This window comes from Corylus avellana, chromosome ca11 (assembly GCF_901000735.1).
Source record: "Corylus avellana chromosome ca11, CavTom2PMs-1.0".
Taxonomy (NCBI): Eukaryota; Viridiplantae; Streptophyta; class Magnoliopsida; order Fagales; family Betulaceae; genus Corylus; species Corylus avellana.
In genome coordinates, this window is record NC_081551.1 from 2,809,592 (window position 1) to 2,824,429 (window position 14,838).

At 33.5% G+C, this 14,838-nt stretch overlaps 2 protein-coding genes and 1 long non-coding RNA gene across 8 annotated transcripts; 2 read left to right on the forward strand and 1 right to left on the reverse strand.

The window, feature by feature from the left end:
- Positions 1 to 246: 246 nt before the first annotated feature.
- LOC132165846 (B3 domain-containing transcription factor NGA4-like) lies at positions 247 to 672 on the forward strand. Its single transcript, XM_059576528.1, has one exon. The coding sequence runs from the start codon at positions 247 to 249 to the stop codon at positions 670 to 672; it is 426 nt and encodes a 141-aa protein (XP_059432511.1).
- A 738-nt stretch (positions 673 to 1,410) lies between these two features.
- Positions 1,411 to 3,519, forward strand: LOC132165429 (uncharacterized). 2 transcript variants are annotated; one of them, XR_009438498.1, is made up of 3 exons: positions 1,411 to 1,544; positions 2,556 to 2,658; positions 2,778 to 3,519. It is a non-coding gene; the product is annotated as an uncharacterized LOC132165429 (long non-coding RNA). The 2 variants fall into 2 exon arrangements; XR_009438497.1 differs by having other exon boundaries at positions 2,556 to 3,519.
- A 4,429-nt stretch (positions 3,520 to 7,948) lies between these two features.
- LOC132165428 (uncharacterized) lies at positions 7,949 to 13,518 on the reverse strand. Of its 5 annotated transcripts, XR_009438496.1 has the most exons (7): positions 13,173 to 13,518; positions 12,419 to 12,522; positions 11,186 to 11,283; positions 9,545 to 9,726; positions 9,311 to 9,426; positions 9,055 to 9,103; positions 7,949 to 8,244 (listed from the first exon to the last, which is right to left on the reverse strand). XR_009438496.1 is itself a non-coding variant. In XM_059575986.1 (5 exons), exons 1-4 carry the CDS (start codon positions 13,363 to 13,365, stop codon positions 9,588 to 9,590), a joined length of 534 nt encoding a protein of 177 aa, XP_059431969.1. In that variant the 5' UTR covers positions 13,366 to 13,518; the 3' UTR covers positions 7,949 to 9,103; positions 9,545 to 9,587. The 5 variants fall into 5 exon arrangements, 2 of the variants coding, with proteins under 2 accessions (XP_059431969.1, XP_059431967.1); XR_009438495.1 differs by having other exon boundaries at positions 7,949 to 9,103; XR_009438494.1 differs by having other exon boundaries at positions 7,949 to 9,103; positions 9,304 to 9,426.
- Between the last annotated feature and the right edge of the window lie 1,320 nt (positions 13,519 to 14,838).

Here is a 14,838-nt window from a genome sequence, read left to right on the forward strand (position 1 = left end):
GACTCCCGAAGACCCATACTCATAACCATTCAATATTTAAACGGTGTTGTTCAGTTTAGGGGTAAGATTTATATGATTTGATGGCTTCATCAAATTTTTTTGTTTTTGTTAAAACTGAGATAGATAGAATTTGTCAAACTTTTGTTCATAATGTGTTATTGATTGTTTTTGTGAATGATTTTAGAACTTATTCTAAGCGTTTGTTTTTATTTTTAATAGGTGGCGAGCTCAAGTTTGAATTGGGGCATGGCAGCAACAGCAGGACATGCATGTCCGAATTGTATGTACCGGGACTACGCGCGTGAAGTGGTGTTTAAGAAAAGGTTGTCACCAGGTGACGTCCAAGGAAGAGGAGGCTATAAACTTTATATACCGAAGCCACATGCTGCCAGATTCTGCTCCCCAGCAAACATTAATGGAAGTGAAGTGATCACTTTCTGTGACGTTCAAATGCAGTCCTGGCCAATGGGTTTTCGTACAATTAGTACTGATGGAAGAGCTTATCTCGGCGCAGGGTGGATCAAGTTTGTTCGAAAGAAGCAGCTACGGGCAGGAGACACCGTTATCTTTTATGAGGTCAGGTGCGGGCAGGGGACAAGATTTTTCATGATTGCAGTCTCTTACAAAGACCGTCTTCAGCTTCTTGGAGCTCCAATTAATTACACAAATTAACGTAGACCCAGCCTCCCTCCATGGATCGATCCTTGTCTAATTTGTTTTTGTATTTTTATTTCGTTTGCAACGTGTCTTTGTTTGTCATGGGCTTGAAGAAAGGAAAAGTCTCCGTAGCTGTTTGTTCTGCTAAAGACCTTTCTTTCGACTGACTTGAAGAAAGGAACAGTCTCTGTGGGTGTTGTTGTATTTTTAGCTTCGAGGGTGTAGGAGTCTCCTACTATACTTTGTTTTTATTTTGAAAGCAACGTGTGTTTGTTTTTGTTTGTCATGGGACAAGGGGTTTCCTTTGATAGTATTTTTTTTTTTTTTTTGTGAGTAAACCTTTAATAGTATTAATTGTAATAAATTGATTGTTTTTACAACCACATAATTAAGCCCATCTATCCTATTCTATCTCCAGGTTTCGATTCAATTTTTCTTACGATTTCTTTTCAATTGATAGAGATCATCATCATATGCTCCTTCCAATAGTTACTTCAGTTGGGAGATGTCGTAATCTCACGATTTAAAGATATTATTGAAAAAATACATCAAATTATAATGATCATCAGACGAGCAGAGGCAGAGGAGTTCGATTTCGTGGGGTTGAGTCCATCATAGTAAGGTGGCCTTCTTCAACCTGCAGGAGGTTAGTGGATGATCAAGAGGGCCCACGTATGGTACCCACCATGCATCGTGTTTTGTATATTTTTTGTAATAGAATAATTAAAACATCTCCTTTTGAAGTCAACCACAGAGCAGAGGGCTTCTCAAGTCCGCGCATGAGAGAGAGAGAGAGAGAGAGAGAGAACGCCCATGGTTTGGAGGGCTTCACTCTCGGATCGAAACAGAGCTTCGCCGATCCCAATATTCCAGCTTCGCCCTCGGAGGTACTGATAGCTCATTTTCTGTTTCTGTTGGCTTTCGCCTTGATGTGAAATAATTGTAGTTGAAGATGGTCTATTTTATGAATTTTTCATGGAGAGTGTGATTAACTTTCATTTTTGTGATTTGGGGAGAAAATTTTAATGAAGTTCAGGTAATAATTATGTGCTAGCTGTCCAAGTTTAATGTGTAATTCGAACCCTCTGTCTTTTTCTTTTTTTTTTTTTTTTTTTTTGGAGCTAGTTCATTTGATATGAGGGGAGGGATATTTATATGCAATTTGATTGGCTTCGGAGAAAAAGAAAATGCTAACATAGACGACGGTGGTGAGATTCTTCTGGGTATTGGATAGTTGTATCCAAGACGAACATCGTGAAATAACTGTGAGATAAAATTGTAGTTTCTATTATGCCCTACCATGTTTGTGTGGGTTGCGTTTGATTGGATATGTGCAGGACTGGCCGGGATCGGAGGTAATTCATGAAAGAGAGAGACAATTTGTAACAATTTAACCTCTTTTTCCCTTTTCAAAGGACTAGCTGTTAATTAGACCAATCATAAGCATCTGCATGCAACTCCTCATGGTTCCAGTGACAAATATTCTGTCTTCAAACATTGAAATTTCTAAGATCTTCTTGTAAATGTTTCTATATATGTGCATTCCATGACCATATATATATAATTCTGCATATAGTACTTCTAAAAATTTACCTAAAGATATATGGCCTATCGCCAATAAGAGTTGCAGTTTTTTGTTAGACTGCATCTTATGAAGCATAATTTCTTATGTTGCATGCTGCTAGATGCAGTGTAATTACTAATAATCTTGCTAGCTTGCATATTATTTCAGTTTCCCCTTATTACTTGTACTTCCATATTTGTACTTGACCAAGAACGGACCTACGTGTGATCTTGGGGGTCTTCGGCAACTCAAGAATTTTGCAATTCCCATAAATATACTATTCTTATATAGCATTGCCCCAGTCTGTTAATTTTTCACCTCCAAATGGTTTCAGTTGATTTGCCAAATATTTACACTGCACAAGGGGCAAGCGTACAAGCTGGGCACTCATCTGGGTAGTTCAAACTTGAAAGTCCTTTGATTCCCCATATGAATTGGTCAGTTTTTCTGTTTTGTCATCTGAGACGTTGAGTTTCCCTGGTTTTTTCATCTGGGTCTTTGCTATGTTCTCGATTTCAGCAGCTTTAATTTTGACATTAAAATTGTGGGCTTTCAGCTGTTTTGATTCAATCAGTGAGGGGAAGTTGATTGATTTTGCTCATATATCTGCATTAAAGGTATTGGGTCTGGACTCCTTCATTAGGATTTTCTAGTGTTTGGGTGGTGAATAGTGTTTGGGTGGTGAATTCTGGCAGGATTTGGATTTTTTGTTCTGCTCTTGTGGCTCTAGATGTGTTGTGGCTGATCTTCTCTAAGAGTAGAAGTTGGTGCTGCAGTTGAGGGTTTTAATCCAGTGGATGTCGTGATTTTCTGTTTTTCTTTGGATGAATGAGTAAAGTTTTGGAGGAATTGTATTAGTTGTTTTGGTCATGATTTTTGGATTCTAACTCTTCTGTAAAGAGCTTGTGAGGCTTTGTTGCAGAAGAGAATTGGGGTTTCTACTCCCCGGGAATTGGGAAAGAAAACTTGCATTGTAAATGATGTTTTATCCTCGACTTCAAGGAGCTTCAAAACAATCTTGTAGTCTTCTTGCTGTCACCTGTGGGAAAAATGCTGGAGATAAATCTTTAAGAAGGATGCTGCAGAGGATAAGCCGAGCTGCTGAGATACCCCTTTTTTCAGAGTTGGTATCTTCTGGACGTTTGGAGGTGCAATATTCCATTTTTGGTTGCAACTTTTCTGTACTGAGTATCAGATTGGAAATGTGTTGCATGCAACTTTTTAAAGATAGATTTTATAGGCATGTAATTTTGTATACATTTATGGCTTATGACTTACTATAAAATCAAGTTTAAGAATTGTATGTTTTTATTTTATATATACACGTGCACATAGAGAAATTATATGTATACATGTATTTATTTATTTGCGTAAAAAACCCTAGTTCTGCTCAACTGTTGCATTTATTATTGTTTCATAATTAGTTAATGCTATTGGTTTACTTGAACAAGCTTTGCAACAGCAAAAGAAATAAACTTCTCTAAAGGTTTGTGTTACTTGCTTAATTGCTCAAGCACGGAATTAAATAGATTAAAGGTTAGTTTAAAGAACTCTAATACCTCTCAAACAACTACAAGAGTTGAACCAACCACCTTATACGAGAGTTGAACCAACTACCGTATTGTTATGCTTTGACGTTTAATAGAAATTGGATTTGCTTAGGTGCGTTCCACAGCACCTGGAGGCAGAATTCCATCCTCCTCTGCCATGATGACACAGTAGAAAATGGAGCCATAAAAAAAAAATTTCAAAGAAAAAAAAGGGTAGCAAACAAACAAGTACTATTAATTATATCCCACTTATTTGCTAATGTTTAAAATACACACCAACTGTCTTGTCAGTTGTCATGAAATGTTTCACGAATTGCATAATGGTCCCACCCTTTCTTATCGTGAAGGAATAAAATCGTCGGTTGATTCTCGTTTTCACGTGTTCGACTCTTCTATATTGGTGTTATGTACTTCCTACCGCTATATTTAGGGAATGGGACTGTTGACTCTATGAGTCAAAGACAGTGAGAGATGAACTAATTTTATATATATATATATATATATATATATAGTATAATACTAAAAAACTAATATTTCCTTGGTAAATCATATAGGGAAATACCATTATTTATTTATTTATTTATTTGAGTATATAGGGAAATACTTTAGTCTTTAAGCCGGCCGGGATGTCCGTATGAGTTGAAACATGCACGGGAAGAATTTATAGTGATTTTATTAAATGATATTTATTCATTAAAAAAAAATAAAAAAATGGGAAGATATGGAGTGGGAAAATTAAGAATATTAATAGATCCCAGTTACAATTAATATATGAGGGGTAAGTTAAACATCTGAATGCAATTGGTTTGAAGAACCAACTGTTGGCATATATATATAACAATCTATTAGAATTTCTTTTTGGTCATTATTTTTATAGGAAAAATGTTATATTTTTTCAATTTATCTTCTGTAAAAATATATGATAAAACATGGTATTTTTATAGATGTGGGTTTCGAATTTGATCTCTTTTGTTAGGATGGTAATCAGAAATGAAAAAAAAAAAAAAAAATTATATTTAGCCATGAGGTTTTCATTTGATTTGAATTTAGTACTTAATTTTCATTTTCCAATTTTAATAACAAGTTTTTGCCCGAATTTTAAATAGATTTTTATGTTACTTTGTCGTCAAAATTAATAGTTTGCCACCAGCAATGAGAGTATATGTTACAACGAACCTTTAATATAATAGAGATCATGATCAAGGGTGCCCTTAAGTAAGGAAGTATCCTTTTAGCAGCAGTCATATGAGTAGTAGTACGTAGTAGCATGTAAAAATTGATTTATAGATAGAATCATAAAACAATATCAGGTATTGTAAGCGTGCAATATTGCAAAGCCTCAACAATATATATGACAATACAGAGAAGGATCTGAACTGGGATCTTTCATTCCATAAAGACTTGATCACTCATATAACCATGCAAGAAGGCATTGGAAACTACAAATTGCTTTATAGACCAATCAAAATGAACTGCAAGTGCCTACACCAATCAGATTGAAGAAGGCTTTATAACAGGACTAAAGTATTTGAAGAATTCACACCATCCTGCTGATCAAAACTTTTAGCCACCAATCAGCCCTTGTACCAATCAATTGTGTCATCAGCCTTTTGTTTCAACTTCGGACAAAAAAAGTGCTCTAGGCATTCCCAATGTCATTTACCTAAGAATATTAAATTTATCTACTCTAATAAGTTTAAGTTTTTGCGATAAATGGTGATTTAATATATATGGTATCGGAGTAGAGATTTTGAGTTCGAATCCTAACTTTGTCAATTCACTCCTTAGTTAAATTAAATATTTCATGTGTTAGGTATCACTTATTAAAAAAATAGTTTAAGCTTACATGTAAGGTATTTGGATTCTCTTCAGTTGATTTTAATTGGAGAAGAGTCCTCTTTAAATGCAGGGCAAAATTATCAAACAAAATGTGAAAAGACATAAAGAGGATCGGCTTCTCACCCGTTGAAATCAACAGGAGATGATCCGTTTCCACATATGAAGGGGGTGTTAAAAAATTGATTAAATAATTAAATGATTAAGCTTATTTATCTTTTTAAATAAGCTTAAACTTTTAGAGTAAGTGTTGATTTAATAACTATATGACTAGCATACAATTAAGATAACATGACTGCAAAAATTAGCTCTTCACATAAAGAGAGTCATGTGTACCCACGAAAAGAAAGGAAGCCTATGCAAATATGAGAGGTTTAGAGCATTCACATTGGCCTCAACGAATTAGTTTTTTTGTCTAATTTAACTAGCAATGTAAAACAAAAAATACTCCACGCTCAATAAAATAAGTAGAGATTTGTTGAGCTGCTACATTGCTCAGCTGGGTACTGTAGCTCAACAAATCCTTATTTATATTAGTAATAAAACTAAGCTTGCTCTCTTTTCCTTGGGAATATGAAAAGTAGATAAAGAAATAATATTTTAAATAGAAAAATGAAAGTAAATAGCTAAAATGTTGAGTCAGATGTAAGTGATTTGAAAAAGTAGATAGCTAAAATACAAAAATGCATTTTTTTTTTTAATCTAAATTTTAGCTAAATCTTTGTTGAGCCGGCTGGATATGAGCGCTCTAAGTTGCTTATGGAGTTTTTATTGTCAAATTGCATCTCATGTAACCAACTTTTGTTATGTTTCATATTGCTAGATGCAGTGTGCTTACTAATTATGTTAAATTGGCCGAGGTTTTCAGTTTGTTGGAGTTGGAGGAGCTACTTTCCCCAATTGTCTCAAAGCATCATCTGTAAAGTAATATGAAGCAATCTTGAAATGGCAAATCTATGTTCATTTGTAGATCCATGTAAGCAAACTCATAAAGGGTCATGTTGATTCCCCCCCTCCGTTGATAATGTATAAATTTTTTTGGGTAATTACTTTTTTTAACTACCATTTCTTCATCAATATGGTCCCATGAACCGACACTCTCATCACCCGACTACCTCGAAGTACTATTTACTTACCAAAACCCCATTCCTTTAGTCTACCTTGTTAAAAAGTTTAAAATGGCGGAGATACCCTAAGTTTAGAAACAAAATTTTTATAGAATACCCTTAAAATTAAACAAATTATAAAAATTAAAACTTAAGAATTAAATAAAAACTTAAACTTAATTTTTTTTTTTTTTAAAAAAAAATAAACTTTTTTACTTAGTTTTTAATATTTATATTTTTTTATTTGAGGGTATTTATGTCCTTTAACAAGACTTAATGTCTAAAAAGAGAATATTACATCCGATTTAACGAGATTCCATAACGGTGGAGAGTTTGAGTAAGTAAACGATAGTTTGAGGTACTTAGGTAGTGAGAGTGTTAGTTCATGGGGCATTCTTCCAAATTTCCAATTTGTCTTGATTTTATGCTACCCTCAATGTTATGAAAGGTAGACCGAATAAAATATGGTAGTTCTTTACATTATTAATTCATTAACATCTCATATAACTTCCATTTAACTCTTATATAAAATAACTCTTGAAAAATTAAAAGACAACATTTTCAAGGTACTTTGTAACATATGAGAATATGAAATAAAAAACTCAAATAAATATTATTAAAATTAAATTTATTATTCTAACAGATATGGTGACTGATCCAATAAAAAACATTGAAGTTAGGGAGGTTTTGTGCCATCGATCATTGTATTCTACAAATTCTTTCACGAATTTATTTTTTTCTTACATTTATCTGATAGTTAGCTTTTTAAATTGATGCACCAACAAAATTAAGAAAAGAAGAAAGACAAAAAAAAAAAAAACAAAACAAAAACAAAAAAAAACAAAAAAACAAAAAAAAAACAAAAACATGTACCATATGTTCAAGCCACGTTTAAAGATAACAAGTTAATTTGTCATGGCAAAGTAGTCCTCATTTTTAACGGTTAGGATCTGAGCACAGTACTTTAATAATATGGCAAAGCACATAATTAATACATGGCTGCTATCTCTGTCATTCTATGGCTAATGTAGAATAAGACACGGGATGCATGACTGATTCTGTGACATCATGTATGATTGGAGTAGCTGAGTTGGGGTTTAACTTTAAGGATTGGGGCTGAACTTGTCCATGAACATTTTATGACATATTCATTGGTATGAGGGCAATGAAAAATGACATAAATGCTTTATGACATATTCATTAAATATATGTCTGTAAATTTATTTATGTTCTATTTAAGAGAAAATGGACAAAAGAGGTGGGTTGAAGTTGGCATTTACCTTTCTCTCATGGTATTTAAGAGGAAAAATGTCCTGCCCCTCCTCGCCTTGACTCAAGGCTTCGCAGCAGAAAAGACCCACCATTTATAATCCTCTAATTCTCATCTTACTAAAATAAAAATAAATAAATAAAAAAAAAAAAATTATTAATATCAATAAATACGTTTGTGGGGGCCAGGAGCCTTAGGCCCATCCCTATTCCTTTGGGAATGAGAAAGAAGCCTAACCCTTGTTCTTCACTCTCAGCCATGCTGCAAAAGAAAATTCTAACTTTGTGCATCTCATATTCTCATTGTAAAACAACAGTTTCTAAGTATGAACAAATCAAATGAAACCTAATAGATCTGTTTATTTTACAGCAATAACAGTTCAATCCCTATCTTTTCTCTCACAATGATGTGTTCATACTTCATAGTCGGAAAATACCTTATCAGTCATTTCATGATTAATATTAAATACTACTTGTCCTAAAAGCTCAAGACCGGAAATATTATATGGAAACAATGTTCAAACTTAAGACTTTGAATTTGATACCAAATTTAAATACCATTTATCTCAAAAGCTTAAGCTAATAGAAATTGAAGAATTTAATAATTTAATTAATATTTTAACACTTCTTCTCACGTGTGGATTCAAACTTCCCTCAACAAGTGAGGCCTAACACGTTGAATATTTGTGAAGTCAGGGTTCGAGCTCATGACCTCTAACTTTGATACCATATTAAATCACCACTTATCCCAAAAGCTTAAGCTAATACAAAGTGATGAATTTAATCATTTAATTACAATTCTAACAAGATATACGTGATAGTTTGAAGAATATTTGTGTTTAAGTATAGTCCAATATAATTGGAATGCACGTTTTAAAACCATATGAAAAATATTTGGACTTACTCTCGAACTGACGTGACACATTTTATTATGAGGAATGGGGTTTTTGTACATACGGTACATGCAATGTATCTGTGTTACGTAAATTGTCACATTAGCTTGTAAGGCACTTGTAATAAAAGTTATAGTACTCATAACAATACTCCAACCGTATATTGGAAAGCCTAGTACCTCACATTAATCATAGATTGGGAGAGTGCGTTCAAAGCCCGGTCCTCACCTAATAAAGAACCAAAGTGAAACTTAGCACCGATGAGTACCTTTATAATCAAGCCCAATAATGCTACACAAAGTGTGCTTCCAAACTGATAAAAATGTTGTCATACATCTTATCTTGGTAAAAGAGTTTTGGGAAAAAGAAGTTGAAAAGATCTCAGGAAAGACCCTTATGAAAAAATAAAAATTGTTTGGATCTAGTACAGCTTACAAAACGTGATCAAGCCAGCCCATAAAAGCCATCTTTGAGGTTTCCTTCAGGATCCAAAAGCTTTGCAATTTAAAATCTTCACTAGTTTCCCTCTACTCTAGTTATGGTCAGATCATCTAATGGGAAGTCAAGAGAAAAGTAAGGAAACGAAGTATGTATGACTTACTAAAATTATGTAGATTTAAGCACATCATATCATCAACATATTTTTCATAAAGTAAAACAAATAACTACCTGCTGCGTTCCTACTTTTGCTGAAGAGAAAATGCATTGTAATCTATGGAGTGGGAGGCATTAAGCTCTCTGTGTACTTTGCCTCCGCCATTTCAACTTCATATACACTGGTGTCTGAAGATTTCTCATTCTCCATTGCCATACTTTTCAGTTTCGCTAGTTGAACTGCACGCAGCTCATATCTGATAATCGATGCAAGAAACAACATTTTGTGAGTGCGTGGAAGAGAGAGCATCCAAGTGGTAAATAATGATTATCAAAAGAACAAACAGCATTCAGTGTTAGAAGCAAAGGAACAAAGAAAAAAGAAAAGATGGAGAAGGTTTAGCATGATTACAGGACAGCTGGAGCTAGTTCATTTTATGTTGGCCAAAGATCTGACATCAAATTTCCTCAACAAAGATATAAACATGGAAATTGATCAAAAGAATATCTGCAAACAAGTATTCTTGAGGAAATAAAAGTATTTCACACTCCTATTTTCATATTTTCTTTTAATTATCTTTTTTTCATAACTTCCCGTCCATTCTACACTATTCTTGGGCCAAGTTATTGTCCCAGTCATCAAAAATATTCGGGGCACAGCTAACTTAGAAGCTTCTAGTTGACTCAAGCATGATGATAAAAAGAGTAAATTAAATGCAAGGACCCTAATATGTTGAATAAAGACCAGCCAAAGAGTATGTGTCAGATAGTTACCAGCTTAGGTGTTATCTGTTTTGCAAGAGTATATCTCATTTCCTCATCACAATTGTTCATTAGGTAGATGATTCCCATGGTGGTGCTGTACAAAGTACAGGGTTCACAAACAAGAAAAACTAATATGTGAAAGCAGTTTCCATGTCAACTCCAAGCTTGGGTTTCAATTAAATTGGTGCCAAGTGCATGGAGAGTGCAATGTTGTTGAGAAACAATGAATCACTTCTTTCTTTTTTTCGAGGAATCTTTAAGTGACTGATTTTTCTACTCTGCTATTGGTGTGAGAGGCTATGCAACTCTAAATATTGAAGAATCAGGTCCTGTAAATGAGATGAGGATGAAAATTTTGGGCTCCACTGAATGCAATCTGCATCTACTCGTGGTTGGTTGGAAACCAGTCAATGCCTTCCATTTTTACAGAATGTAAAACTCAGACAAACACCAAAGCTAAATTAGTAGTCCACTGCTTGGATGAATCATTTGAAATTTAATTCCTAAAGATAGAGCCAATTTTTGGTTTTTGTTTTTTTTTTTTGAGAAGTAAATCACAATTTTATTGAAAAGTGCAAAGATGCAACTCAAGTACACATAAAGTGTACAAGAGAGACACCTAGCTAGTAGCAGGAAAAAAAAAATCTAAAACAAAAAGAAAAAGAAATTTCATAATATTAGAGTCAAAAGCTGCACTCCAATGAAAAAGAGTCTTAAAGAATAAAAGTGTAACACTTTAGACATGTCATTCAAGTGCAGGACAGTCTTATCTTCCGCCAATAGAGAAACATATTCTATGAGAGTAAGACTACATAAAAACTCATAGATGCTTCATTTTTTCATGTGGTCAAGCCAGGTAAAGTTGAAGGAACTGTCGAAGTTATATTATGACAAACCCTGATGTTTTAAAGTGTTTTTAATTATTTATGTATCAAAAACTTGGAAACTTACTCAATCACGTAGCTCTTGACAAGCTTAAAATATATTCTCCAAAACTGACGTTCCTTCAAGCGACGAGGGCATAGCATATATCTAAGTTGGGAAATTTCCTGAAGAATAATAAAGTATTCATAAAGTTAAAAAGCAAAATCACTCATGTATCAATCCACTGTTTAGGTAAGTTGAACAGTAGAAGCTACTAAGAATTAAGCAATGACTATCAAACAAGATTTGATTTGAGCATTCAAGGCAATATATTGAGTACTCAATGCATTGGACGTAGTTTGTACAGTCTTTTCCAAATCCAGTAAGTGCAATGAAACAATAGTCTACCCAGAGAAACATAAAACAACTAAAAGCACTGAAATTCATATCAGTCATAATTTCAAATGCAAATCCCCTTTCTATTGAAAAGATAATACACAACAATATGTAAACTGTCCAAAAACTCAACTCCACTAAGTTTTAAATTCAGTTAAATTGGAGTTGGCTTTAAGATCTTCATCAATTAATCAGGATCTGCTACATGTAATCTTTTTTGCCATCCTATGCTATCCAAACATAGTAGTTAAATTAGGATAGGATCTATGGATCCTAGTTAACTAATCAGGGTTGACCACATATCTTTTCAGCATCCTGTCCTTTTGTTGCCTCCAAATTAAATATAACCTTCTTAACTACTTCTACTCATTATTTAAAGCCTATTTCTACCTCTTTCACTCTATTAATTAGAATTAAATCACTCTTTTTCATTGGTGCATACCGTGCATTGATAGGCCTCCATTTTAACTGAGTTTCCATTAACCATAATATTTCATTCTTTCTCTTTATAGTTTTATGGCTACCCATTGTGCCCACACAAAGATCAAAGCTTACTTTGGTCATTTCCTTTTCATAGCATCTTGAAATTAGCTGAATTCACCACTGTAAAGGGCACTGCCCATGACACCACCAACTTACTCCATAAAGAAATTAGTATTTACCAAAAACCAACATAGAAAAATGCAGTTTTATAGAATCTTAAAAGTCCATTTATACGACATTCAAACCCAACAAGCAATTCTCTTTGATTATAAGTAGAAAACGCCCTGGCAAAAAATATATACTACATTGTTGTCAAAGAAAAACACATTACTATAATAACTGTTATTAACTACAAGGCAAAACTAGGTGGTAAATAAACTTTGCGATTGTCAAATAAACTATAAATTCCTTTAAACCCAATCCGAGGAATTAGAAATCAACCTTAACTTTTGTGATCACAAGAAGAGCATGCTGCTCTTGCCATTCGGAAAGATCCTTCCGGACATTGCCTGAAGTTGATGGGGTTACATCAGCTCCCTCATCATCTGCACCAACCTCAATGAAATTTGTATGTTCTTTAGATTAAATTACAGACAATGATATATTAGACTATAGGCTAGAATCGCAACAGTCCTTGAAATTCTTTTTAACTTCAAATGGGATGGGAGATAGAATGGAGAATAATTCGAACTCAGTATCACCTGCTCTAAGATTATGATAAATTATCAATTATCCTAAAAGTCTAAGCTAATGAGAAATAATGAATTTAATCCCTTTACCATTATTCTAACAAATTCCAAAGAAACCACATAGAGAAATGAACACGTGAAACTCTTATGCAAATATAGTACACATTGAGTAGAAATGCAAGTTTTGTTTTCTTTCCCTCCAATTTTCGAGCAACCAAATACTGCATAACAAAAACTAGATTCAAATAAAAATGTACACGTTTGGTTGCTGATAAAAATATAGGAAGAGACAAAACAACTACAAAATTTGCAACCTTGAAATTTTTTTGTTTTAATCAAAAGAAAGAAAGAAATGAACCTAAATCCACTTCTTAGCTTAATTAAAAAGAGTTGTTCATTAACTTATAAAACCAACCGCACATAAAACATTGTAACATTCATAATCTTCTTTTCTATGATGTTTTCTCGGGAACCAAACAGAGGGTACAGTGCGAGGGAATGAATACCTTGGAAAGGGAAATTATTGAAGGTGTCAAAAGTGAAGGACTTGACGAACTCAATGAGTTGCTCTGTGACTCCGAATAGTTCCTCTTCTTCTTCTTGTTGTGGGTCTGGGTGTGATTGGTTTGGGAGATTTGGGTTTTTGGTCTTTGTGCTTGCGCTTGAAAGGCCGCGTCGTAACCACGAGGACAAGTCCATGGGTTCTGCGCCGTTGCTCTTGTTTCGCAACTTTTGGATGATTCGAGTCGAGAAGTTCGTCGTATTCCGGCTGATTGATGGGGTGCCTTCCTCTGCGTTGGCGGTGGTGGTTGTTGGCGGAGTTTAGTAAAGATTTTGGTTTATAGAGGGAATAATGTTATTCTTTGATGCCACCTATCAAAATTATGTTACACCTGACTTATAATTTAAACATTTAATTATATTCTTTAATATAATTAATAAAATAAATAAATAATTTAATAAATTTAATTATTGTTTAAAAAGTATTAATATAATTTGTAATTTACTTTTTCACGCTTAATATTAATTTATCTAATTTTTCTGGACGAATTTTCTTATTTTGGAATCGCTACATTATTTTTTTTATTATTAATAGTGTTGAATCTATCTTTTTTAACATGCAATATCTTCTAAAATGATGTATTACAACTAATTATAATGCTCTTTGAACAGAGTAATGTTACAAGTCCCTCTTGAATTCTTCCAAGAATGATATGATTATTAAAATTACCATTGAGCTTGTTATTGATCATTATTAGATTTTGATCACATAGTGATTTTAATAGCCACATTATTTTTGTTGGGACACAAGTGAGACTTCTAGAATTACTCATTTGAACCTTTCTTTTTTTTTTTTTTTTTTTTTGAATAGGTAAATCTCTTCTCATTATAAAATATTCAGAGCATAAAGCTCTTACATCACATAGTATTATGCTCTTAAAAATATAGACAAAATCTATGTGGTTATAAAGTCATAGATACATCAAAAAATCTAACAATTAAATCGTATCTATGATCTCACCCATGTACAAACTTCATTTTTGGCATAGAGCTGCTCTTGACAGACTAAATCTAAGACATAAATAGATCATAGATCATATCCCTTCAACAAAATTTTTTATTTAACTGGTCATGAGAGATAAGCTTGTGCACCGAGAATTACATGGCCGGTGACTGGTTCCATGTTATATCAAATAGTCAAACATTTCATAGCATGACAGTGACTGGGTCCATGTTATGTACGCATGCAACAATGTGTTAGAATTTCTTGTTGGTCACCATTTTTATACTTTCATTGTATTCCACAAATTCTTTCACGAATTTTTTTTCTTCTTACATATATGTAATAGTTAACTTTTAAACTTGATGAACCTCCAAAAAAAGGTACTATATGTTGAAGCCAAGCTTAAGATATAACGTTTGTCCCAACAGAGTAGGCCCTCATTTTGAAGGGTTAGGATCTGAGGATTGTAATTTTTTATCCTCAGTCCCACATCATTTATTCAGAAACAAGACCAAAGCTTTATAATAGTGCGTAGCGGCGATAGTGCTATCATCATTATTTTTCGAAAATTCTAAAGCGAAAGTGACCCAGAGGAAAGTGGACCCACCTCACAGTCTACGTCCAGTATGTCTTTGGGAGTCCACCGATATGTATATATGTACACCCCC

Coding starts and splice junctions, on each gene's coding strand:
- LOC132165846 (XM_059576528.1), top strand. CDS start 247: ATGGCAGCAACAGCAGGACATGCATGTCCGAATTGTATGTACCGGGAC.
- LOC132165428 (XM_059575986.1), bottom strand. CDS start 13,365: ATGGACTTGTCCTCGTGGTTACGACGCGGCCTTTCAAGCGCAAGCACA. Junction 12,523..13,172: donor CAATAATTTCCCTTTCCAAG/GTATTCATTCCC, acceptor AGGTTGGTGCAG/ATGATGAGGGAGCTGATGTA. Junction 9,727..11,185: donor GTCAAGAGCTACGTGATTGA/GTAAGTTTCCAA, acceptor ATCGATTATCAG/ATATGAGCTGCGTGCAGTTC.